We start from the raw sequence: 24,673 nt of genomic DNA, 5'->3' as shown, positions 1-24,673 counted from the left end.
AGAATTTGCAACATAAAGCTATCTCTGTGTCTCCGGAACAACATTCTGCAGAAGCGACCATTGAAAGGCAGTGGGATAGCTGATCAGTCACCCTGGAGAATCCAGGGTACCTGCCAAACCCAGTTCTGCTGGGATCAACTAACTTAATGGCCGCAACATCGCATGAGATGAACTCACAGATAAACATTGATACAAAATAGGACTAGGACAAGCCCTTTGGCCCTTCCAGCCTGCTCTATCATTCATTATGACCATTCAAATCAATAGCCTGATCCTGCCATTTCCCCCTCCCCATATCCTTTGTTCACGTTTGTCCCAAGTGCTGTATCTAACTGCTTCTGGGACACATACAATATTTTCTACACAGCTGTGGTAACAAATTCCGCAGGCTGACCACTCTCTGGGTGAAGAAAATTGCCCTCATCTCTGTCCAAAATGGTCTTCCCCAAATTCTTAGATTGTGACCCTTAGTTCTGGACATCCCACCATCGGGAACATCCTTCTTGCATCCACCCGGTTTAGTCCTGTTAGGATTTGTAGGTTTCAATACGGTTCCCCCGCATTCTTCTGAACTCCAGTGAATACAATCAGGACCGACTCAATCTCTCCTCGTACTTCCATCCTGCCTTCCTGAGAATCAGTCTGCTATGGACCACTTTAGCTGCGTCAGGCTGAGCCTTGCGCACGTGGAGGTGGAGTTGACCCTTTGTAGTGCTTTGCTGCAGTCCCCACCCTATTTCAAACCCCAAGTCTTCCTCCCATTACTTTTGTGTTGCGTCTAGTACGGTGTCAGCCCTTTCTACCAGTTGGTCATACAATTCGCTACAGTTTCCTTTATCTAGGATGCTTGCGTCCAGTAACTCGTCCAGTAATGTCTGTCGTGGCAGTCGTGGGTATGTCCTTGTCTCCTTTTGTAGGAAGTTTTTGAGTGGCAGGTACCTTAGCTCATTCCCCCCGGCTAGCTGGAATTTCTCTGTCAGTTCATCCAGTGTTGCGATCCTGCCGTCCGTGTATAGGTCCCTGACTGTCAGTGTCCCTCGTCCTGTCCCCACTTTTTAAAGGTGGCATCAGTCAGCGCTGGTGTGAACCTATGGTTGTTGCAGATGGGAGCTTTGTCCGACATTTTGGTCAGGCCAAATTGCTGCAGTAGTTGGTTCCAGGACTGGAGGGTGGCTATCACCACTGGGCTGCTGGAGTGTTTTCTGGGTGGGGATGAGTGCTGCCTTGGCGAGGGCCCGGAGGGAGGTCCCCTTGTAGGAGGCCTCCTCCATGTGCACGCATTCGCCTTCTGGCTCCTTTTTAAAACAAATTTGTAATCATCATTTTATTGAGGTATTTTTGGTATAGAAACAACAACAAATTAGACAATATACATGAAACCATAATCGTAGTGCAAAAACCGTTTACCTTTAGTACAGGTCCCACCCTTATTACCCCCCCCCTACTGTGACCTAAACTACAGCCCCCCCTCCCGTCTGCTGACGATTAATTTTCCGCAAGGAAGTTGACGAACGGTTGCTACCTCTGGGTGAACCCTAACAGTGACCCTCTCAAGGCGAACTTAATTTTCTCCATACAGAGAAAGCTAGCCATGTCCAATAGCCAGGTCTCCGACTTCGGGGCTTTGAGTCCCTCCATGCCAATAGTATCCATCTCCGGGCGACCAAGGAAGCAAAGGCCAAAACATCTGCCTTTCTCCTCCTGGATTCCCGGATCTTCCGACACTCCAAAAATCGCCACCTCTGGACCCAGTACCACCCTTGTTTTTAACACCGTGGACATGACGTCCGCAAACCCCAGCCAAAATCCCTGAAGCTATGGACATGTCCAAAATATGTGGACATGGATCATTGGTCCTCCCGCGATTTGTGCACCTGTCCTCCACCCCAAAGAATCTGCTCATCTGGGTCACTGTCATGTGAGCCCGGTGCACAACCTTAAATTGTATCAGGCAGAGCCTTGCACATGTTGCGGACGCATTGACTCTACTCAACGCGTCTGCCCATAAACCATCCTCTATCTCTCCCCCCAGCTCCTCCTCCCACTTACGCTTCAGCTCCTCGGTCTGCGTCTCCTCCCACCCCATAAGCTCCTCATAGATGTCCGAGATGCTCCCCTCCCTTACCCACCCTCTGGAAACTAGCCTGTCCTGAATCCTCCTCAGCGGTAGGAGCGGGAAGGTCGCCACCTGTTTACAAAGGAAGTCCCGCACCTGCAGATATCTGAATTTATTTCCCGTCACCAGCCTAAACTTTTCCTCCAGCGCCCTCATACTTGGAAGCTCCCCTCTGTGAACACATCCCCCATCCTGTCAATCCCCACTCTCCGCCATACCGGGAATACTCCATACTCCATACTCCCTGGGGCAAACCGGTGGTTATCACATCGGCCCAGACTGATGCTCCCACTGCTCCCACATACCACCTCCACTGGCCCCAAACCCTCAGGGCCGCCACCACCACGGGGCTGGTGGAGTACCGTGCCGGCGGGAGCGGCAGAGGCGCAGTTACCAATGTCCCCAGACTGGTGCCCTTACAAGAAGCCGCCTCCATACGCATCACGCCGATCACTCCCCCACCACCCACTTCCTGATCATGGCTATGTTAGCAGCCCAGTAATAGTTGCTAAAATTTGGCAACGCCCGCCCGCCCTCTCCCCGGCTCCGCTCGAGCATTACCTTCCTTACCCGCAGGGTCTTGCCCGCCCAAACGAAGCCTGTGAACATCCTGTTGACCTTCCTAAAAAAGGATTGCGGAATAAAGATGGGGAGACATTGAAATACAAATAGAAACCTCGGGAGGACCGTCACTTTCACCGTTTGTACCCTCCCGGCCAGCGACAACGGGAGCGCGTCCCATCTCCGAAAATAGTCCTTCATTTGGTCCACTAGCCGGGCCAGATTCAATTTATGCAGCCGGTCCCATTCCCACACCACTTGGATGCCCAGGTACCTAAAACTACCCCCGACTGACCTAAACGGCAGCTCCCCCAATCGCCCCTCCTGTCCCCTCGCCTGAACCACAAACATCTCACTCTTATCCATGTTTAGTTTACACCCCGAAAACCGGCCGAATTCCCCTAAAATCTTCATGATTTCCTCCATCCCCCCTACTGGGTCCGAAACGTACAGAAGCAGATCATCCGCATAGAGCGAAACCCTGTGCTCCAACCCCCCACCTCTCCGGACCAGTCCTCTGCAGCCCCTTGAGGCTCTCAGAGCAATTGCCAACGGCTCTCTAGCCAGCGCAAACAACAGTGGGGAGAGGGGGCATCCCTATCTCGTCCCCTGGTGCAGTCTAAAATAGTCTGAAGTTGTCCTGTTCATCTGCACACTTGCCAGAGGAGCCTGATACAGTAACCTGACCCAGTCAATAAAGCCCCGTTCGAATCCGAACCGTTCCAGTACCTCCCACAGATAGTCCCATTCTACCCGATCGAAAGCCTTTTCTGCATCCATTGTGACCACTACCTCAACCTCCCTACCTTACGGGGGCATCATGATCACATTTAACAGCCTTCTTACATTGGCCACCAACTGCCTACCCTTAACAAACCCCGTCTGGTCCTCCCCACTAACGTCCGGAACACAGTCCTCAATCCTGGAGGACAAGATTTTGGCCAACAATTTGGTATCCACATTCAGCAGGGGGATCGGCCTATAGGACCCACACAGCTCTGGGTTCTTGTCCCGCTTAAGAATCAGCGAAATCATTGCCTGTGACATCGTCGGGGGCAGCACCTCTCTTTCCCTTGCCTCATTGATCATCCTCAACAACACTGGCCCCAGTATCCCCAAAAACTTTTTATAAAACTCCACTGTGTACCCGTCCAGACTTGGGCAGGGCCTTACCCGCTTGCATGGCCTTCAAGCCCTGCACTATCTCTTCCAGCCCAATTGGGGCCCCCAGCCCTTCTACTCGCTCTCCATCCACCGTTGGGAAATTCAGCCCCTCCAAGAAGCGCCTCATCCCCTCCGGCCCCGTAGGGGATTTCGTCCTGTACAGCCTGCTTTAGAAATCTCTAAATGCCTTATTCACCCCTACTGAATCACCAACCAGGTTCCCCTCACCGTCCTTTACTTTCCCTATCTCCCTAGCTGCCTCCCTCTTCCTAAGCTGCTGTGCAATCATTTTGCTGGCCTACTCCCCATGTTCATAATTCACCCCCCTCGCCTTTCTCAGTTGCACCACCGCCCTCCCTGTGGTCAGCAACCTAAACTCCTCCTGCAGCCTCCGCCATTGGCTCCTGGCTCCTTGATCCATCCCCTTATTCGCTCGGCCGTCGCCGCCCAGTGGTAGAATTGTAGGTTTGGAAGGGCTAGCCACCCCCTGGATTTTGTTTTTCGGAGGACCTTCTTTGGGATCCTAGCATTCCACCCCCCCCCCACCCCCCCCGCCATACGAACGCCATGATTAATTTGTCTAGTGCTTTGAAAAAGGCCTTGGGGATGGAGATCGGGATGGATCTAAGTAGGAAGAGGTACCTGGGCAGCACGTTCATTTTGATCGTCTGGACTCTCCCCGCGAGGGAGAGTGGGAGTGTGTTCCATCTTTGCAGGTCCTTTTTTACTTGCTCTGTCAGACTGGTGAGCTTCCATTTGTGGATCCCTTTCCAATTATGGGCAATTTCGATCCCCAGGTAGCGGAATTTGTGTCGGGCTTGTTTAAACGGCAGTCCCGTTAGTGCTGTCCCCCTACTTTGGGTGTACCAGGAAGATCTCGCTTTTGCTCATGTTGAGTTTGTAGCCCGAGAAGGCACCAAACTCTTTCAGGAGCACGATGATTCCGCCCATGCTGCTTTGTGGGTCCGAAATGTAGAGGAGCAGGTCATCTGCATCGAGTGAGACTCTGTGCTCTCTGCCTCCCCTTCGGATCCCCCTCCAGCTTTTTGCTGCTCTGAGCGTGATTGTTAGTGGCTCGATCGCTAGATGCAGCGGGGACAGTGGGCATCCTTGTCTGGTGCCCCTGTGCAGCTGGAAGTATCGGGAGTTGGTGTTGTTGGTCCTGACGCTCGCCATGGGAGCGTTGTGTAGGAGCCTTACTCAGGAGTGAACCCTGTTCCAAGCCCGAACCGCTCCAGTACCTCTCTGACGTATTTCCATTCGACTCTGTCGAAGGCCTTTTCTGCGTCGAGGGAGACGATCACCTCTGGTGTTATCTCCCCGGAGGGGGTTATTATCATGTTCAGCAGGCGCCTGATGTTCGAGGTAAGCTGTCTACCTTTGACAAAGCCTGTCAGGCGAAAGACGGGAGGAACGGCTGAAGCGGAGGTGAGCGCGAGACGACAACGGCAGCGAAATCCGTCCGGGAGAAGCAAGTGACAACACCAACACCAGACCCATTCGAGTATTGCCCACTGTAATTGTTTCTCCGGCACCCAAATGTGTATCTACCTCCCTAGTCTCCACCCCCCACAAACAGGTGCCGACTTACGTGTTGTAAATAATTTTGCCAATTGTACAGAGTTGCTGCTGTTGAGCTGGTGCATAATACCTCACCAGTTATTTTATTTTACTTTTTATTTCTTTTTTATTATTACTTTTTTTATTTGGTATGTTTGTGTGTGCCCTTCTCTTCTATTGTTGCAGCACTGTAGTTTAGTGGTTAGCACAATTTCTTCAGAGCATCAGGGTCCCAGGTTCGATTCCCGGCTTGGGTCACTGTCTGTGCGACCCGGTGGTGCGGCATGGCGGGATTCTCGGTGATTCTCCGACCTGGCGTGGGCTCGGAGAATCCCGGCCATGGTCCAGGGAGGAGCAAGACTGGCAGCTCAATATTCCAGGGTACAGAATCTTCAGACAAGGTTGGGAGGGGGGGGGGGGGGGGGGGCGGGGGCGGGGGGGGGGGGGGGGCGGGGGGGCGGGGGGGGGCGCGGGGGGCGGGGAGGGTGGGGGGGGCGGGGGGGGCGGGGGCGGGGGGGGTGTAAAAGTCTGTGCAGAGTCTGCACATTCTCCCCGTGTCTGCGTGGGTTTCCTCCGGGTGCTCCGGTTTCCTCCCACAGTCCAAAGATGTGCAGGTTAGGTGGATTGGCCATGCTAAATTGCCCTTAGTGTTGGGTGGGATTACTGGGTTATGGGGATAGGATGGAGGTGTGGGCTTGGGTAGGGTACTCTTTCAAAGAGCCAGTGCAGACTCGATGGGCTGAATGGCCTCCTTCCGCACTGTAAGTCCTATGAAAGATATCTTATTCTGTGTACATAACGGTAAATATACTTTGTTCAAAAACTCAATAAAAAAACATTTGTTAAAAAAAAGAATCAGTGTGCTAAACCTTCGCTGCCCTCTCTCCATAGCAACAAGATTCTTCCTCAGATAAGGAGACCAAGACTGCACACAATATTCCAGGTGTGGCCTCACCAATGCCCTGTATAATTGCAGCAAGACATCCCTGCTCCTGTACTCGAATCCTCTCGCTTTGAAGGCCAACATACCATTTGCCTTCTTTACCGCCTGCTGCACTTGCACGCTTACCTTCAGTGACTGGTGTACGAGGACACCCAGGTTTCTTTGCACATTCCCGATCCTAATTTATGTCCTCATTCTGCCTTCCTGCTTTTGCTACCAATTTCTCACATTTCTCCAAATTCTACTTCATCTGCCATTAATTTGCCCACTCACCCAACTTGTCCAAATCACACTGAAGGATCTCTGCATCCTCCTCACAGCTCACCCTCCACCCCAACTTTGTGTCAGCTGCAAAGTTGGAAAACTGATTTGTATATTTTGTTACTTTTACCTGGATCTTGAAGTTCTCATTTCTAATCAGTGTGAGTATTGTGTTTGTAATAATCTCTCAGCATTTTACTAACTAATAAACTCACTTATTCTTTGACTAATGAAAGCCTGCTTAAATTGGCCCCTTCTAAAACTTAAATGGTCTGGATTCTCCGCCAGCGGGATGCTCCATTTTGCCGACTGCCCGGGGGTTTCCCGACGGTGAGGGGCAGCCCCACAATGGGAAACTCCATTGACCGGCTGGCGTAACGGAGCATCCCGTCGGCGGGGTGAAACAAAAACGTGGCGCGGAGAATCCAGCCCAATATATTTGGACAGGGAAAGGTATCCACGGGGGGAGGGATTCCTTTACAATTAACCTTGCTGTGACCAACCAAGATTCGGTGTAATAAAGGAGAGCTCATTAATTTGTCCCCAGCCGGGGGCAGAACAAATTTGAAATCTCGTTTGCGAAGGTGACAAATTAGGGAACATTGCTCGGGGACCGGCTGTGACATGGGGTAAAGTGACACAGCGTTTCTACATGACAGAATTTACCAGATGTCTCGTTTATCATCTTCATTGCTGCATTCAGATTCTCCTTTGCCGTGTTTGAATGTGCGTTGACCAAAGCTGTGATCTGATCCCAGAATTCCTCATCGAAATATTCCGCCATGAACTGCTGCCTGGGGATGCAGCGACGGATATTACTGTTAGAGTAGCCAGTTTGGACACCATTCACCATCGCTGCAGTAGTCACCTCAGGAAAATCTTCAATCCCAGAGACGACAGTGTATATCACAGTGTGTGTGTTCATATCTGTAATAGAAACAGTCAACGGGACTGGTTAACAAACATCAATTTGATCATCAGAATAATCTAGCTGGACGTCACTGACCAAAATAATAGCAGACAACTGCGAAAAGCACAGTAAATGAGTTAGTGTCTGAAAAACAATTAAAGTGACAGGTTAATAAACATTTGCACACACTACCAGCTGATCAAAGTGAGGTCCATCCTCACAGTGACAATCTCCAATAATCCACCATTTTATTACAATGTCAGAATCCTGTTAGGATCTCCGCTGTCCTTCACATAACTTTTTAATCTCCCCTTTATAAATGCTCACTGGGATGTTGGTGGTCTGAGATAACCTGACCTATTCGACCATGAGGGCATCACAGCTGATCCTGGGGTGGGTGAAACATGGATTATCCTTCTCGTCCCCGCAGTGTTTCGAAGACGTTAGACCAGGGGTGATGAAGCTGTTTTGCTTCTCCCAATCAATGTCAAATGGTCAAAATCCTGGAACTCCCTCCCTACCAGCACAGTGGGTGTACCTACAACACATGGACTGCAGCGGTTCAAGAAGGCAAGCTCACCACTACCTTCTCCAGGGTGATTCGGGATGTGAATAAAAATGCTGGGTTAACCAGTGAAGTGTCCACGCAGTGAAAGAATAAAAGAATGTGAAACATTTTCTGTCTGTGTTCAGTGCATAGAAACAGGAGGAGATCATTGAGCCTCCTTTGCTCTATAATCCTCAATATCCTGACCTTGGAAAAATCTATCAATCACAAGACACGAATATTCGGGTTTAAATTTCACTCCCAGCCTTGGCTCACCGGAAACACCCTCACCTCTGACTCAGAATGTTCTGGATTAAACTCCCATTCCAGAGACTTGATGACAGGAACTAGGCTGCACACTCAGTGTGTTACTGACAGAATGCTGCACTGTCACAGGATCAGTCCCGAGGGAGAGCTGCCCTCTCAGATTCATGTAAAGACCTTGGGACACTATTTCAAAGCAGAGCACGGTGATTATAAACTGGATCCATATTGATCCCTGAGACATCATTAATGTTGAATGTCTAATCACAGGGACATCGCTGTCTGTGGGATTGTGCTGTGCACAGAATTAGCTGCCGCGTTTCCTGAACCACAACAGTGACTGCTCTACTGTACCGCTGATATTTCATCTTCTTTCTCTGCAGTGATAAAGGATTCAACGTTCTTGGTTAATAAATCTTCCAGGTTACTACAGCCCTGTCTGTCAGTCTTTAATCGTTCTGTATCTCTCTGAGTCACTTGTTTACTGTTAATATATTTACATAACCTTTCATGATTTGTCTTTATATTACCTGAAACCTAACCCAACGTCCCTTGTGCAAACCTCAATTTAATCCTTCTGTTCCTTTGTTGTTCGCTCTATTTCTGGAACTTTTTCCCCCCTCGTCTCTGTATTTGTGTGAACCATTTCCTGAATCTTTACACTGCGTCACACCCCACTTCCCGGACTTTGGCTGCCTGACTGCAGAAGAGAAATTGTTGCTCTTTAGGGGAATGTTTTGGTCTTGTCCTGTACTAAATACTCCTTTAAGCAGCTGTGGTAAACCACTATGTTCCTATATTAAGGGTTGTACGGTAGAACCTGTACTGCAGGTTCACCTGGGCCCCTGCATGCTAGCTCCGCACAGGAGCCGGGTTATAAATATGCCTCCAGCTCTCAGCCATTTTGTCAGCTGCTGTGGGAGGCCACACATCTGATACTAATAAAGCCTCAGTTTGAATTCCACTTCGTCTCCAGCCAAATTGATCGTGCCTCAATTTATTAGTGTCTGATTCAGAAGATGGACCTCCGGATTAAACCAGATCGCCTGCAGCTGGATCCACACGCAAGCGACACCAGAAAGAATTTTCAGCACTGGCTAGCTTGTTTTGAAGCAAATATCAACACAGTGCCGATCCCTGTTCCAGAGGCTCTGAAGATCCAAATCTTGTACTCCAGACTCAGCTCTAAAATCTTCCCGCTGATCCTGGATGCGTCCAATTACGCTGACTCTATGACTCGACTCAAAGAGAGTTATGAGCAGAAGACGAACACGCTCTTCGCCAGACACGCACTCGCAACGCGTACTCAACTACCGGGTGAGTCAATCGAGGTCTTCTGGAGGGCCCTGATCCCACTAGTTCGGGACTGTGACTGCCAGGACATTACAGCTAAGGAGCACTCAGATCTCCTTATGAGGAACTCTTTTGTAACTGGGATTGGGTCCGATGTTATCAGGCAGCGGCTCCGAGAAGGGGCCACGGGCGACCTCGCAGAGACTAAAAGACTAGCGCTTTCCATGACGGTCGCCCTGCGCAATGTACAGTCCTACGTCCCCAACCACACGGCCCACTCCTCCTATGCTTCATGGATCCCACAGGCAGCCGCCCCAGCGGGGGCGCTACCCAGCCAATACGCCTGCGCTATGCGCCAGCCAGTGAACTCTGGGGGCCCCCGATGCTATTTTTGCGGCCAACAAAGACACCCCCGCCTACGCTGCCTGGCCCGCGCTGCCCTTTGTAAGGCCTGCGGGAAGAAGGGCCACTACGCAGCGGTGTGCCAGGCCTGCTCAGCAGCAGCAGTCGCCCCACCCACCCCCTCCCCCCCCGGTAACGGACAATGGGCGCCGCTATCCTCCCCTCCTCCCCAGGCCATGTGCGAGCAATGGGCGCCACCATTTTCTCCCCCGCGCAACACGTATGTTTCAATGGCGCCGCCATCTTGCTCCACCCCCGCAACGTGCGTTCCATGGGCGCCGCCATTTTGTAACCCCCAGGCCCTCCGGGCGCCGCCATCTTGTCCACCCCGCAGCACATGGTGACCAACGGCATTTTAGGACCCCGACGCAGCGGCCGCCTCACTACCCGACGATCAACCACGACTCGCATCCATGGTAATCGGCCAGTCCAGACCAGGCACTCTGACCAACGTATTCACCAGCGTGGAAGTCTACGGCCACGTGACCTCCTGCCTACTGGACTCCGGGAGCACCGAGAGCTTTGTACATCCAAATACGGGAAGGTGCTGCTCCCTTAAGGTACACCCTACCAATCAAAGTATCTCCCTGGCCTCCGGATTTCATCGCGTAGCGATCCGGGGGTACTGCACGGTCACGCCCACAGTCCAAGGCGTAGAGTTCCACGGTTTTCGCCTCTACGTCCTCCCTAACCTCTGCACTTATCCTTGGCCTGGATTTTCAGTGCAACCTCCAGAGCCTGACCGTTAAATTCAGCGGACCCTTACCACCCCTAAAGATCGATCCTCCTTCCCTCTTTGCCAATCTAACTCCAGATTGCAAACCCGTCGCCACCAGGAGCAGATGGTACAGCACCCAGGATAAGGCCTTCATCGGGTCCAAGGTCCAGCGGTTGCTTCAGGAGGGAGTCATCGAGGCCAGCAACAGCCCCTGGAGAGCTCAAGTGGTTGTGGTTAAGTCTGGGGAGAAAAATCGAATGGTGGAGGACTACAGCCAGACCATCAACAGGTACACGCTGCTCGACGCGTACCCTCTCCCACCCATATCTGACATGGTTAACCAGATTGCACAGTACCGGGTCTTCTCAACGGTGGACCTGAAATCTGCTTACCCCCAGCTCTCCATCCATAAATCGGACTGGCCATACACCGCCTTCGAGGCAGACGGCTGGCTATTTCACTACCTTAGGGTCCCCTTCGGCGTCACCAATGGGGTTTCGGTCTTCCAAAGGGAGATGGACCGAATGGTCGACTTGTACGGCTTGCGGGCCACGTTTCAGTACCTAGACAATGTGACCATCTGCGGCCATGATCAGCAGGACCACGACGCCAACCTCGCTAAGTTTCTCCGCACCGCCACTCTCCTCAACTTCACGTATAACAAGGAGAAGTGTGTGTTCCGTACAAACCGCTTAGCCATCCTCGGCTACGTGGTCCAGAACGGAGTTCTGGGGCCCGATCCCGACCGCATGCGCCCCCCTCATGGAGCTTCCCCTCCCCCACTGCCCCAAGGCCCTCATACGCTGCCTGGGATTCTTCTCGTATTACGCTCAGTGGGTCCCAAACTATGCGGACAAGGCCCGCCCACACATACAGTCCACTCATTTCCCCCTGACGGCAGAAGCCCAACAGGCTTTCGCCCGGATCAGAGCTGATATTTCCAAAGCTGGAATGCACGCTGTAGACAAAACACTTCCTTTCCAAGTAGAAAGCGACGCATCGGACGTTGCCCTTGCCGCCACCCTCAACCAGGCAGGCAGGCCCGTGGTATTCTTTTCCCGCCCCCTCTATGCCTCCGAAATTCGGCACTCATCCGTCGAAAAGGAGGCCCAGGCTATCGTTGAGGCTGTGCGACATTGGAGGCATTATCTGACCAGCAGGAGATTCACTCTCCTCACTGACCAACGGTCGGTAGCCTTCTTGTTCAATAACACACAGCAGGGCAAGATCAAAAATGACAAAATCTTGCGGTGGAGAATCGAGCTCTCACCTATAACTACGAGATTAAGTATCGTCCTGGAAAACTCAACGAGCCCCCAGACCCCCTATCCCGAGGTACATGTGCCAGCGCACAGGTAGACCGACTACGGACCCTGCACGATAGCCTTTGTCACGCAGGGGTCACTCGGTTGTACCACTTCATTCAGGCACAAAATTTGCCCTACTCCGTCGAGGAAGTAAGGACGATCACCAAGGACTGCCAGGTTTGTGCGGAGTGCAAACCGCACTTCGACCGGCCGGACCGCGCGCACCTGGTGAAGGCCTCCCGCCCCTTTGAACGCCTCAGCGTGGATTTAAAGGTCCCCTCCCCTCCTCCGACCGACACACGTACTTCCTCAGTGTGATCGATGAATACTCCCATTTTCCCTTTGCCATCCCATGTCCCGACATAACGTCTGCCACTGTCATTAAAGCCCTTAATTCTATCTTCGCTCTGTTCGGTTTCCCCGCCTACATCCACAGTGACAGGGGATCCTCATTCATGAGTGATGAGCTGCGTCAGTTCCTGCTTAGCAGGGGTATCGCCTCCAGCAGAACGACAAGCTACAACCCCCGGGGAAACGGACAGGTAGAAAGGGAGAATGGGACGGTATGGAGGGCCGTCCAGCTGGCCCAATGGTCCAGAAATCTCCCAGCCTCCCGCTGGCAAGAGGTCCTCCCTGATGCACTACATTCCATTCGCTCATTACTTTGCACTGCTCTAACAGTACACCGCATGAACGCCTTTTTGCCTTCCCCAGGAAGTCCAGATCCGGGGTGTCGCTCCCGACTTGGCTCACAGCTCCGGGAACTGTGCTTCTCCATAAACATGTGCGGCTCCACAAGGCGGACCCGTTGGTAGAAAGGGTGCACCTGCTCCACGCAAACCCACAGTACGCCTACGTAGCGTTCCCCGACGGCCGCCAGGATACCGTCTCCCTCAGGGACCTGGCACCAGTAGGTTCCACCCCCACACCAACACCGTCACCCCCAGCGCCACCCTCCCCTACCCCACCGCCCCCATCACCCCCCCCCCCCCACCCCCCTAGGACTGACCGTCCTCCCCCTGCCCACCCCCGTTGATGAAGAGGATTATGGCACGCTCCCGGAGTCAACTTCGACCACGACAGCACCAACATCGCCGGCTCCACTTCGTCGATCCCAGAGGACGATCAAGGCGCCGGACCGGCTGAACCTCTGACCGGCCCATCGGATGATCAGGGACATTTCTTTTTCATTGTTCTGTAAATATTAAAGATTGCAACTTGTATATAGTTATCCACCACCCCCGCCGGACTCAATTTTAACAGGGGGTGAATGTGGTAAACCACGGTTGCACCTGCCCGTTTCCCCGGGGGTTATAGCTGGTCGTTCTGCTGGAGGTGATACCCCTGCTGAGCAGGAACTGACGTAGCTCATCATTCATGAATGAGGATCCTCTGTCACTGCGGATGTAGGCGGGGAAACCGAACAGAGCGAAGATTGCGTTGAGGGCTTTAATGACGGGGGCACATGTAGCGCGTGATAGGGCGTCTGGAGGTTCGTTAAGTTTGCCGGGGCAATACATAATCTCGTAATTATAGGTGGAGAGCTCGATTCTCCACCGCAAGATTTTATTATTTCTGATCTTGCCCCGCTGTGTGTTATTGAACATGAAGGCTACCGACCGTTGGTCAGTGAGGAGCGTGAATCTCCTGCCGGCCAGGTAATGCCTCCAATGCCGCACAGCCTCAACGATAGCCTGGGCCTCTTTTTTGACGGATGAGTGCCGATTTTCTGAGGCATTAAGGGTGCGGGAAAAGAATGCCACGGGTCTGCCTGCCTGATTGAGGGTGGCGGCAAGGACGACATCTGATGCGTCACTTTCTACTTGGAAGGGCAGTGTCTCATCTACAGCGTGCATCCCGGCCTTGACAAAATCAGCTCTGATACGGGCGAAGGCCTGTTGGGCCTCGGCCCTCAGGGGAAACTGGGTGGACTGCATGAGTGGGCGGGCCTTGTCCGCATAGTTTGGGACCCACTGAACGTAGTACGAAAAGAACCCCAGGCAGCGTTTGAGGGCCTTGGGGCAGTGGGGGAGGGGAAGCTCCATGAGGGGGCGCATGCCATTGGGATCGGGCCCCAGAACACCGTTCTGGAGTACATAGCCGAGGATGGCTAAGCGGTTCGTGCTGAGCACGCACTTCGCCTTGTTGTAAGTGAGGTTTAGGAGAGTAGCGGTGTGGAGAAATTTAGCAAGGTTGGCGTAGTGGTCCTGCTGATCATGGCCGCAGATGGTGATGTTGTCTAGGTACGGAAAGGTGGCCCACAACCCATACCTGTCGACCATTCGGTCCACCTCCCTTTGGAAGACCCCATTTGTGACGCCCAATGGGACCCAAGGGAAGTGGTATAGGCAGCCGTCTGCCTCGAAGGCGGTGTATGGACGGTCCGATATACGGATGGGGAGCTGGTGGTAGGCGGATTTCAGGTCTACCGTTGAGAAGACCCGGTACTGTGCAATCTGGTTAACCATGTCAGATATGCGTGGGAGGGAGTACGCGTCGAGCTGCGTGTACCTGTTGATGGTCTGGCTGTAGTCCATGACCATTTGGTGTTTCTACCCAGTTTTAACGACTACCACTTGAGCTCTCCAGGGGCTGTTGCTGGCCTCGATGATGCCTTCCCGCAGCAACCGCTGGACTTCGGACCTGATGAAGGTCCCGTCCTGGGTGCTGTACCGTCTGCTCCTGGTGGCAACGGGTTTGCAATCCGAGGTTAGATTGGCAAAAAGGGAAGGTGGGTCGATCTTTAGGGTCGCGAGGCAACACACAGTAAGGGGTGGTAAGGGCCCGCCGAATTTCAGAGTTAGGCTCTGGAAGTTGCTCTGGGCGTCCAGGCTGAGGATTAGTGCAGCGCAGAGGTTAGGGAGGACGTAGAGGCGGAAGCTGCTGAATTCTATGTCCTGGACCGTGAGCGTGACCGTACAGTACCCCCGGATTGCTACCCAATGGGATCCGGAGGCCAGGGAGATTTTTTGGTTGGCGGGGTGTATCTTAAGGGGGCAGCGCCTTACCGTATCCGTATGAAGCTTTCGGTGCTCCTGGAATCCAGCAGGCAGGAGGTTACATGCCCGTCGACGTTCACGCTGGTGGATGCGTTGTTCAGGTTATGCGGATGAGACTAGTCGATTGACATGGAGGCGAGTCTTGGTTGGTCGTCGGGTAATGGGGTCGCTGGTGAGTCCGGTGTCATAATATACACATCAGTATGTGATGGTGCAGAGACACACACTGACTGACACACTGCAAGACCAATCAACACACACAACACAGCAGCCAATCACCAGTTAGGGCACGGTCACTATAAAGACAGAGGGCACTAGTTTTCCCGTTCATTCGGGATGCAGCCTCTGAGACAGACAGAGCCCGCAGTCAGTAGCACAAACATCCACCATGTGCTAGCAGTGTAGGCTGGTCAGGTTAGGCATAGGTCTTCAGTCAATCCAACACAGTGACGACCCACAGTGCAAGTATGTTTAACAGCTCTTAGTTAAATAAAATAGAGTTGTACTATTACAAGTGTTCGTAGCCTGTCTATGTTACTGCTAAGGTAAACGCATTCTCCACAGATCCAGAGTACACAACACATCATGGTACCAGTATGTCATGTTAGAGTTTAATTGACCTACCTTCAAGTGATCTGCCATCGACCAGCAATCAGCCATCCGGCCGTATGGACAGCGTCCGCCCTCCCCCGCCGCTCCGCATCACCGGCAACCTCGGTGCGAACTGGAAAATCTTTAAACAACGATTCCAGCTATACCTCGAAGCGCGAGACCTGGAAGCTGCATCAGACGCCAGGAAGATTGCTCTCTTCCTTTCCACGGCCGGGGACCACGCCATCCATATCTTCAACTCTCTCACTTTCGCTCAAGGTGAAGACAAGTCCAAGTTCAAGACAAACCTGCTCAAATTCGACAGTCACTGTGACATCGAGGTAAATGTAAGTTTTGAGCGCTATGTCTTTCAACAGCGTCTGCAGAGTAAGGATGAACTTTTCAATCTTTCCTCACCCACCGTCGCATCCTCGCGCAGTCCTGCAATTTCGGCTCCACCTCCGACTCGATGATCCGTGACCAGATCGTTTTCGGTGTGCAATCAGACCCCCTACGCCAGCAGCTCTTCAAGGCTAAACAGCTAACCCTTGCGATAGCCATCGAGACCTGCGTTCTGCATGAACACGCCACTAACCGATACTCGCACATTCAAGCGGCTGAAACGGCACGGCATCACCTGGATGAGGGCAGCCATTTCGCGCGCTTTTCGCGGGCTCCCACGCATGCGCACACTGACCGAGGGGACGGCGAGGCCGAAGACCGCAGTGCACAGGCATGCGCGTTGGCGTACTGACCGTTCTGACGATGTGCGGCAACTGTGGCTTCGCCCACTTAAAGCGACAATGTCCTGCAAAATCCCGACGCTGTCTCCAATGTGGCAAGCTTGGCCACTATGCAGCCCTCTGCAGGTCTGCCCAACCTATTACCTCTCGTCGCTCCAACCAGCCACGTAGGGATGTCTGAACCATCCAGCCACCGGTCACCGATTCTCGGGTGGGCATCATCACCAAACACAAGATGCTCCAGAAGACAAAAGCCACGTCTCTCCCAATATTCCGCATTGATCCGGACAACGAGTGGTGTGCCACCCTCACAGTCAACCGATCCCGCATCCGATTCCGCCTGGACACCGGCGCTTCAGCCAACCTCATTGCGCGGTCTGACCTCGAAAGCCTCCATGTCAAGCCTACCATCCTGCCATCCGCCTACCAACTTCTGGACTATAATGGTAATGCCATTTGTAAGGTTTTCGGGCAATTCGGCCTTTTTGGAACTGCCCAAGCATAAAAACTCAGAGACTGGAAACTGACTTTTCAGCCAAAAAAACGGAACCAGTTTTCCCAGCAGGCTTGGTCCGCTGAGCTGAGTAGGGACATAAGTACATAAGTATTTACAAAAACCCCCCTAGGAGCTACAAGGAAGAAGGAGCCAGACAACGAGATAACATCAAAACACAGACAAAGGGGCACGGGAATACACAGGAGGCTTGCATGCAAGCAGGACAATGGGATGGTCATAGCCCCATGCAAATGTAAATGACCTGGCCTCCACCAGAGCAGAATCCAATTAACACCCCATCAACATAGCGAGGTGAGAATAGCAGCCATCTCCGGAGCAGCTGGAAGACACTGAAATTCTCCACAAGAGAGCCTAACCTCGTTATCCTAGAAAACAGACTGTCTGGGCTCAGTATATTGCGCTGGAAAAGCCCCTAGAAGATCAGCGGTAGAGAAAAACCAAGTTGGAGGCGGACCTGGGGGAGGTACTCCAATCTTGACAGAAGCTACCGGCAGAAACTCACTGGGAGGAGGGGGGCGGAGCCAGCGCCAAATTCAAATCGCGGAGCGGTAGAAAAAACCAAGTTGGAGGCGGACCTGGGGGAGGTACTCCAATCTTGACAGAAGCTACCGGCAGAAACTCACTGGAAGGAGGGGGCGGAGTCAGCGCCAAATTCAAATCGCGCAGGTCTGCCTAGCTGGAAGGGGCGGACCTGCGAGGAATACCCGGAAACATACAGCTCTGACCGGCTCAAAGGGGGCGGGACCAGCGGGAACTTTTAAATCTTACCTTTTTCAATGCAAAAGGGGCTGGCCGATCACAGGACAAAGCCAGGTAAAACAATATAAAAGGGGCTGTGTTTTCGATTGGGGGGCTCTTCGTTCTTGGCTCGACCTCTGCACCCCTGACTTGACCTCTGCAGCCTGTGACCGTAAGTACCCTGCAGCAGCTTGCGAAACTCCCTTGACTTTAATAGTGGTTGAGGCTTTGGGGAAGGGAACCTGTTTTGTGCCTTGTGCTATTGCTAAAACTGTGTAATCATAAGAATTTTCGTTGTGTCCGTTTTAGTACTTTTGAATAGACTTAGTTTGTATTAGAGCATAAGATTTTATTGTATTTCTCCTGTTGATGATTTTGACCTGGGTTTTGCAATAAACCTTGATTTGATGATAATTGGAGTCGTTTAAATTCTTCAATCTTTCACCAGCGATCTCTGACCAAGTCATTGTTAAAATACTCCTCACCTTAATTCCGGGTTCAAGAATCGAGGGTCATCTTGAGCGATTCACTCAGGACAGACTGCTGGTTAGGAAATAAACAGCAGTGTCCTATTCTCTCTCTTGGGAAAGCTACTCTAGCAAAGTAGGAACCGGGTGGGTGTTGCACCACCGGCAAGAGAGAGAATCACCTGGGTATTGGTAGGGGTCTGAAGATCTGTGTGATATAAGCCTCAGGCTGCCGGTTAGGAATAAACGGCAGGCTTGAATCAGTGCTCTCTTCAGTGGAAGTGTCCCAGTGCGACATCCCCTGGCCTCTGAAGTTTCAGTGCCAGCTGGAGAGAGACACACACAGATACTCAAACCCCAGATATCGGCCCAGTAGTGGAGTAGCGGAGATGGCACCCTCTACAATGGCGACCGCGGCAGGACCCCGGTGGTTTGGAGTATGTGACTTGGCAGAGGGGGTGAGGGAACGAAGCAAAATGGAGGAGAGAATATCCTCGTATTTGTAGAAAAAGGTCAACCTCACCAAACCTTGGGTCTCAGAATTAATCAATGCGGAGCAACCGGTAATGGCAGCGGCTGCATGGACAGAAAGCAAGGCGCACAAAAGGCACTTGGAGAAGGCAGTTTGGCTGGTTTGCCTGTCTCAGCAGGTAGTTAACGCAGAGCAAAGGATCGAAGAGTTAGAGCAGGAGGCTAGCGCAGCGGAACGACTGCGGGGGGAGTTGGCAGAAATGAAACAGGAAAGCGAGTCTAACAGGTGTGAGAAGGACTATCTCCACTGCCAGATAGTGGAGGGTAAAGAAAAGGAACGGAGGCTCCAGGAACTCTATGCTCGGAGTACAGAGCAGTGTAGGAAGCTGGAGGGGAAGTTCCGGGACATCCAGGCAGCGTACCGAGTGGCTCGCGAGGAAGTAGGGGACTGTGCCCATGGGCCGTGCCAGGCACGAATAACGGAGTTGGAGGAGACCTTGTCCAAGTTCAGGGGACAGATACACCTGGTAGGTCCAGGGGGGGTCCCAAGGGGCAAGGTGCTCCTCGCAGCGGATGATTCCCCAAAGGCCAAGGGGAATAGACCGCCTCCTGAGGCACCGGGATTGTGTCCGGGTCGGCAGGGGGGGATCGGGCTGCACGTTCAGGGGCAAGTCCAAGGGGGGTCGGCAGTGTATCCCCAGATAGCGGCGTCTCCTATATGGGTAGCTAGCCCGGGGACAGGGGGGCTACCCAACGGGGCAGGAGAGCTGGACAGTGGGGAGGAGGAGCAGGAACCCCAGGTAGGGCAGATGTGCCCTGTCAGGCAAAGAAGGTACGGTCCCCCGGCGGGGATGGCAAATAGGGGACCGGTTGAGGGCGACATTATCGTTCCTCATGGGGCATCCGCGCTCAGGGGGATGGTGGCCCACGTTCCCAAACTAACTCCAAAGGGGGATCCGTCGCTTCATTTTATGGAGGTGGAACAGGCAGCCAACATCAATGACTGCGACGAAGGGGAGCAAATAAGGATGCTCCTGATGACCCTAGATGCCCAGCTATGCAGGACAGTGACCTCTGGGAATGGGGGAAGACCTGACACCTGGGCGGCAGCACAGACTGCTGTTCTGGAAGCAATGAGCTTGAATCTGGGGAGCCCTTTCATGAGGGTGGGGGAAACCAAGCAGCAACCAGGGGAATCTCCCACCATGTTCGCAGACAGACTGTGGACTGTATATATGGAGGCATGCGGGGTTCCCGCGGATAGACAGAATCTAGGGGAAAGAACCGCCCACTGGCTGAAAACCCTAGTTGCCAATTGTCTCCCTAACGTTAGGGCAAAAGCCGAACACTGGTTCGACCCGCAGACCCCGGACCTTAATGAGGCAGAGGTCCTTAGAAAACTCACCCTTGCATATCGTAATGGGGAGAGGGGTGAGGACAAGCGCCTTAGGGGTAGGGTGCATGAAATCGCGCCAGCAGCCCCTAAGAGAGAGTGGAAGCATGAGGGCACCCGGACCTCCGACGAGAAACCGGTATGCTACGGGTGTGGGAAGGCCGGGCATTTCAAGAGGGAATGTAAAAACCCTAGCAAGCAGGAGAGGGCTCCCGCAGTAGAGAGTCAGACCCCGGCGGTAGGAGCAGCTGCCCCGGGAACCATCGAGATAAGTAAAATTTTAGCCCTTTTGCAAGGCTCAGGACAGGTGGCAATGGCAACGGGCCAGGGCCTGCCCGCACCCACACCACAAGAACCCGTATGACTACCCAGGGAGCAGCCTCAGGAAAAAGGGAGCGCAGGGGTAGTTCTAGCCCCAGACCCTGGTCCGGTCCAGGTGCAGGGTCCCATTCTGGAGGCTGCCTCAGGGGCTATTTGCAGTTTAAATCCCTTAAGGTGGGACCCATGCGAACGCCACATCAGTCAATTTAAATTGTTCCACCCCATAAGGACAAAAAAGAGCAAGGTGGGGGGAAGACTGGGGGTGGTAGTGGAGAAACCCCCCGTAGAATTAACGACGGTGGGGGAGGTCCCTGACTCCACGGTCACACAACCGGTGACAAGGTGCTGTCCCGAAGGGGCAGTCCCAAAGAGACCGACAGTGCTGCAAGCACCCAGCCCAGGGACAGTAACGATTCCCAAGCCCTTACCTGTGGGTCAGGTGGCCTGCCTTAGTATAGAGGCTAAGGAGGCGGAGGAAGTGGAAGTATCACCTTGGGCTTGGGAATCAGTCAGGGGACGAAGGAGCAATCGGGTCTCCAAGCCCCCTCTAAGATGGTCCCCATCACAGCTCCCTAGAACCCGGTCCCGCAGTAAGGGGGCCCGAGTAGGAGGGAGCGCTGAGGGATCCCCGAACCCTGTTGGGGAAGGAGAGGCAAGGGGCAGCCCGAACCCCCGGGAGGGGACGGTCTGGCCCGAGCCGTTCGACCAAACAGGCGAACTGCCCCAGTTTAGCGGGGCACAGTTTTAATTTGGCCACCCGGAGACGGGTGGCATTGTATATATCATATTCCTTTTTCTTTCCCCCTGCTAGTTCTAATTAGTGTGTAGTTGTGTGTGAAGTATTTAGGATCGTGGGAACACAGAAGCGCCTGGTGCAATGGTAAAATGATGAAGCACCAGGCACTAGGACCCTGGTGCAGCCGGGCTGTAAACACAGAATCACAGACAGGCTGCGGCAACTTCAAAGCGGGAGCTGCTGCTGCCGCCGGATAGCGGCAGGCACTAGGACCCTGGGGAGCCGAGCTGTAAACACAGAATCACAGACAGGCTGCGGCAACTTCAAAGCGGGAGCTGCTGCCGCCGCTGGATAGAACCCATACACTTCAAGGTAGGTAGTTCTGTGAAGGCAAGGATGTGTTTTGTTTTTCTTACAGATGGGGCACCCGACGATGTGGAGTTTGCTGATCCTGGCGATGGTGGGACCGGGAGAACTCCGCAGAGGCGAGACGGAAGAGTCCTTTGTCTATGGGTGTTCTGGCGGCAGAGCCCCCCTGGTCACTACCGGACAGGGAAACCAGGTGGCCATAGAGCAGGCCCGCTACTCACACCTGGGGAGGTGGCCTGGGTGGCTGGGGTCGAACTCGACCAGGTACTCCAGCCACCAGAGCTTCACCTATGGAGAGGCCTCGGTACTCTGCGAGGAGATACAGGTGGCGACTGACCGGGTTAGGGTGACTGAGGGCAGGCGGGTGTGTTTAACCTGTGAGGGGGACGTTCCTGTGGGGAGATGGTGGTGGCTCAGGAAGCTGAGCCTGGACATGAGGGATCGGTCCTCAGACTGGGAACGAATGGACAATAACACCTACCGAACCATCACGGGGTCACCGGGTAGGATCACCGTTTGCTGGGATAAGTGGTGGGCTTCTGACCAGGGCATTTATCTATGTTTGTGGGGGTCGGCCAAGGCATGTCCACAAGGGGCATCAATCACCTTCGTGAGGTGGTGGCAAGACACCGGGCATGGGATAAATTGGGATCATAATGGGAAGGGATGTGTAACCCCCGGAGGGGAAGAAACCGTGAGAGCTACCGAACTGCTGGTTCAGGTAAAGAGGCCCCTACCCACAGCCCAACCAATCGACCCTCACAACTGTCCAATCACCACCCGGGGGCCCGAAAATGGTTTGCTGCTCGTCCCAACAAAAAAACTATTATATCAGGGGGTACATTACGCGGTTGCCTCGGTGGTGCTAAATCTAATCGAGGTGAAGTTACCAGAGTGGTGCCCTCGCAAGACTGAACTATTGTACCAGGCGCTGCTGAAGGACATGTTCCAGAAATTCCACAATTTGGATTTTGGGGACGTTGAAGTGGAAGATTTGTACCATAGGGCAGGGGAATTTAATGGGGACTCCAGTCGACAACGTAGAGGACTAGTCAATGATGGGTTCACTGCCTTCAATACGGGGACATCCATCGTCAACAGCATGGATACTGTAGAGCTGGCCTTGCAAATCAATCAGCTAAAAGGCCAGCTGAGAAAGGTGTTGAAGGATGAGAACACAGTAGTGCGGTCGGGTCTGCACGAGGAGGTGGCAATGACCCTACATCTAAAAGAAATAATCGCGCAATTGGAAGAGCATGCAAAAGCCATTAACGCGCTAATTAAAGAAGATCGAAATTCATCGGATCAGGCTGCCCAGAATGAAGTGTGTGGGCTGTATGGTGCCTGGTTGCTAGGAGAGGGGAGGAGTAATCTGGAGGACCTGAGGCAGGGTCAGGTCCCCTCGTGGATTAGCAACAGGCACTTGGCAGCACTGCACCCATTCCACAGGGTTTTGAGTCCTTGCCAGCTCCGTGCAGCCTCAGAGGCATACCCGGTACCGGTCGATTGTGGGAGGTCAAACCACACAATCTTGGGGGTCATCGTGAGAATCCCAATCTTGGGAAGTTCAGCACAGCCGGTGCCGCTGTACCGAGTGGAGAATGTGGGGGTCATTCGTGGGGGGGTACACATTCGGTTTGGAAAGGTCCCGCCGTATGTCATAGTGCGGGAGCGAGCTGTGGCAGGCATTGACCTCTCGGGTTGTCGGAGCCGGGGAGCGCAGGTAATCCTGTGCCCTCAGCACCTGGGCACTGAGGCGCGACCCCAGTGCGGGTTCAGGACTGTTGGGGCAGAACCTATTAACTGCACCATGGAGGCAATGGCAGCGAGCCATGTCCAGCCCCAGGTGGCATATATAGGAAGTGGGACATACTGTGTAACCACGGGAGCCCAGCAGTATCAACATGGGCCACAGCAGTGGTGTCCGATACTGCACAGCAGCTTCTGTTTTAAACCCAAGGCAGAGGTCCAGGTGGCACAGCAACGAATACTGCCCATTCCACGACCCTCCTCAGTTCACCTCTCGGTACGGGAAAACATTACTAACATACAAGAATATGTGGCCCGTTTTGGGTACGATATTCCCCCGGTTAAGGAAGACCTAAAGGTATTATTACAAGCTGTGGAAGTTTCACAAAGACACTTTTTCTCCTTAGAGCAGAAAACCCAAAACATTGATCATGAAATTACAGATCTCAAAGCCCCGGACTGGTGGAACATGGGATCATGGATTGTGATCCCAGCCTGGATCCGAATAGCCTCACACTTGTTAGTGGTATTACAAGTGTTCGTAGTTTTATATTTATGTTGCCTCAGCTGCAAGTACCGACGACTGAGGAAAATGAAGAGCCTTCATCGGGTCCTGGGGAAGACGCTGAGTGCAGCCCACAAAAGAAAAGTCGTAGTGTAAATAGTTGTGTGCATCGCGGGTTTCAGTTATTTGATTGTAATATATGTACAGGGACCCTTACGTTTGGGGTTCCGGTGAAATGTGTATATGTTACTGTGTGTTTAAATTAGATATGGTCTTGTCTTTCCCTTTCATTGAAATCAGGGGTAGCCTAGATTAAGGGAACTGTCTTGGGAATTGTAATTTCGCATGTTGCTGAGGGGGGGGACCTACGGTCCACACAAAAGGAAATAATTGCCCTTCACCTGTGTCGATACGGTCCAAGCAGGTAGGGACGTATCGAAGGGGCATCTGTAAGGTTTTCGGGCAATTCGGCCTTTTTGGAACTGCCCAAGCATAAAAACTCAGAGACTGGAAACTGACTTTTCAGCCAAAAAAACGGAACCAGTTTTCCCAGCAGGCTTGGTCCGCTGAGCTGAGTAGGGACATAAGTACATAAGTATTTACAAAAACCCCCCTAGGAGCTACAAGGAAGAAGGAGCCAGACAACGAGATAACATCAAAACACAGACAAAGGGGCACGGGAATACACAGGAGGCTTGCATGCAAGCAGGACAATGGGATGGTCATAGCCCCATGCAAATGTAAATGACCTGGCCTCCACCAGAGCAGAATCCAATTAACACCCCATCAACATAGCGAGGTGAGAATAGCAGCCATCTCCGGAGCAGCTGGAAGACACTGAAATTCTCCACAAGAGAGCCTAACCTCGTTATCCTAGAAAACAGACTGTCTGGGCTCAGTATATTGCGCTGGAAAAGCCCCTAGAAGATCAGCGGTAGAGAAAAACCAAGTTGGAGGTGGACCTGGGGGAGGTACTCCAATCTTGACAGAAGCTACCGGCAGAAACTCACTGGGAGGAGGGGGGCGGA

At 53.0% G+C, this 24,673-nt stretch overlaps 1 protein-coding gene across 2 annotated transcripts in view; it reads right to left on the bottom strand.

Moving 5' to 3' along the window:
* Positions 1-24,673, bottom strand: part of LOC140390212 (class I histocompatibility antigen, F10 alpha chain-like) — a 350,169-nt gene that overhangs the window by 306,866 nt on the left and 18,630 nt on the right. For both annotated transcript variants that reach the window (XM_072475181.1, XM_072475180.1), the window contains exon 2: positions 7,272-7,532. In XM_072475181.1, the coding sequence (XP_072331282.1) occupies positions 7,272-7,532 (261 nt within the window). The remainder of the gene's footprint in view (positions 1-7,271; positions 7,533-24,673) is intronic.

This window comes from Scyliorhinus torazame, chromosome 14 (assembly GCF_047496885.1).
Source record: "Scyliorhinus torazame isolate Kashiwa2021f chromosome 14, sScyTor2.1, whole genome shotgun sequence".
In the NCBI taxonomy this organism is placed as follows: Eukaryota; Metazoa; Chordata; class Chondrichthyes; order Carcharhiniformes; family Scyliorhinidae; genus Scyliorhinus; species Scyliorhinus torazame.
This window is presented reverse-complemented; position numbering and strand designations above follow the sequence as displayed.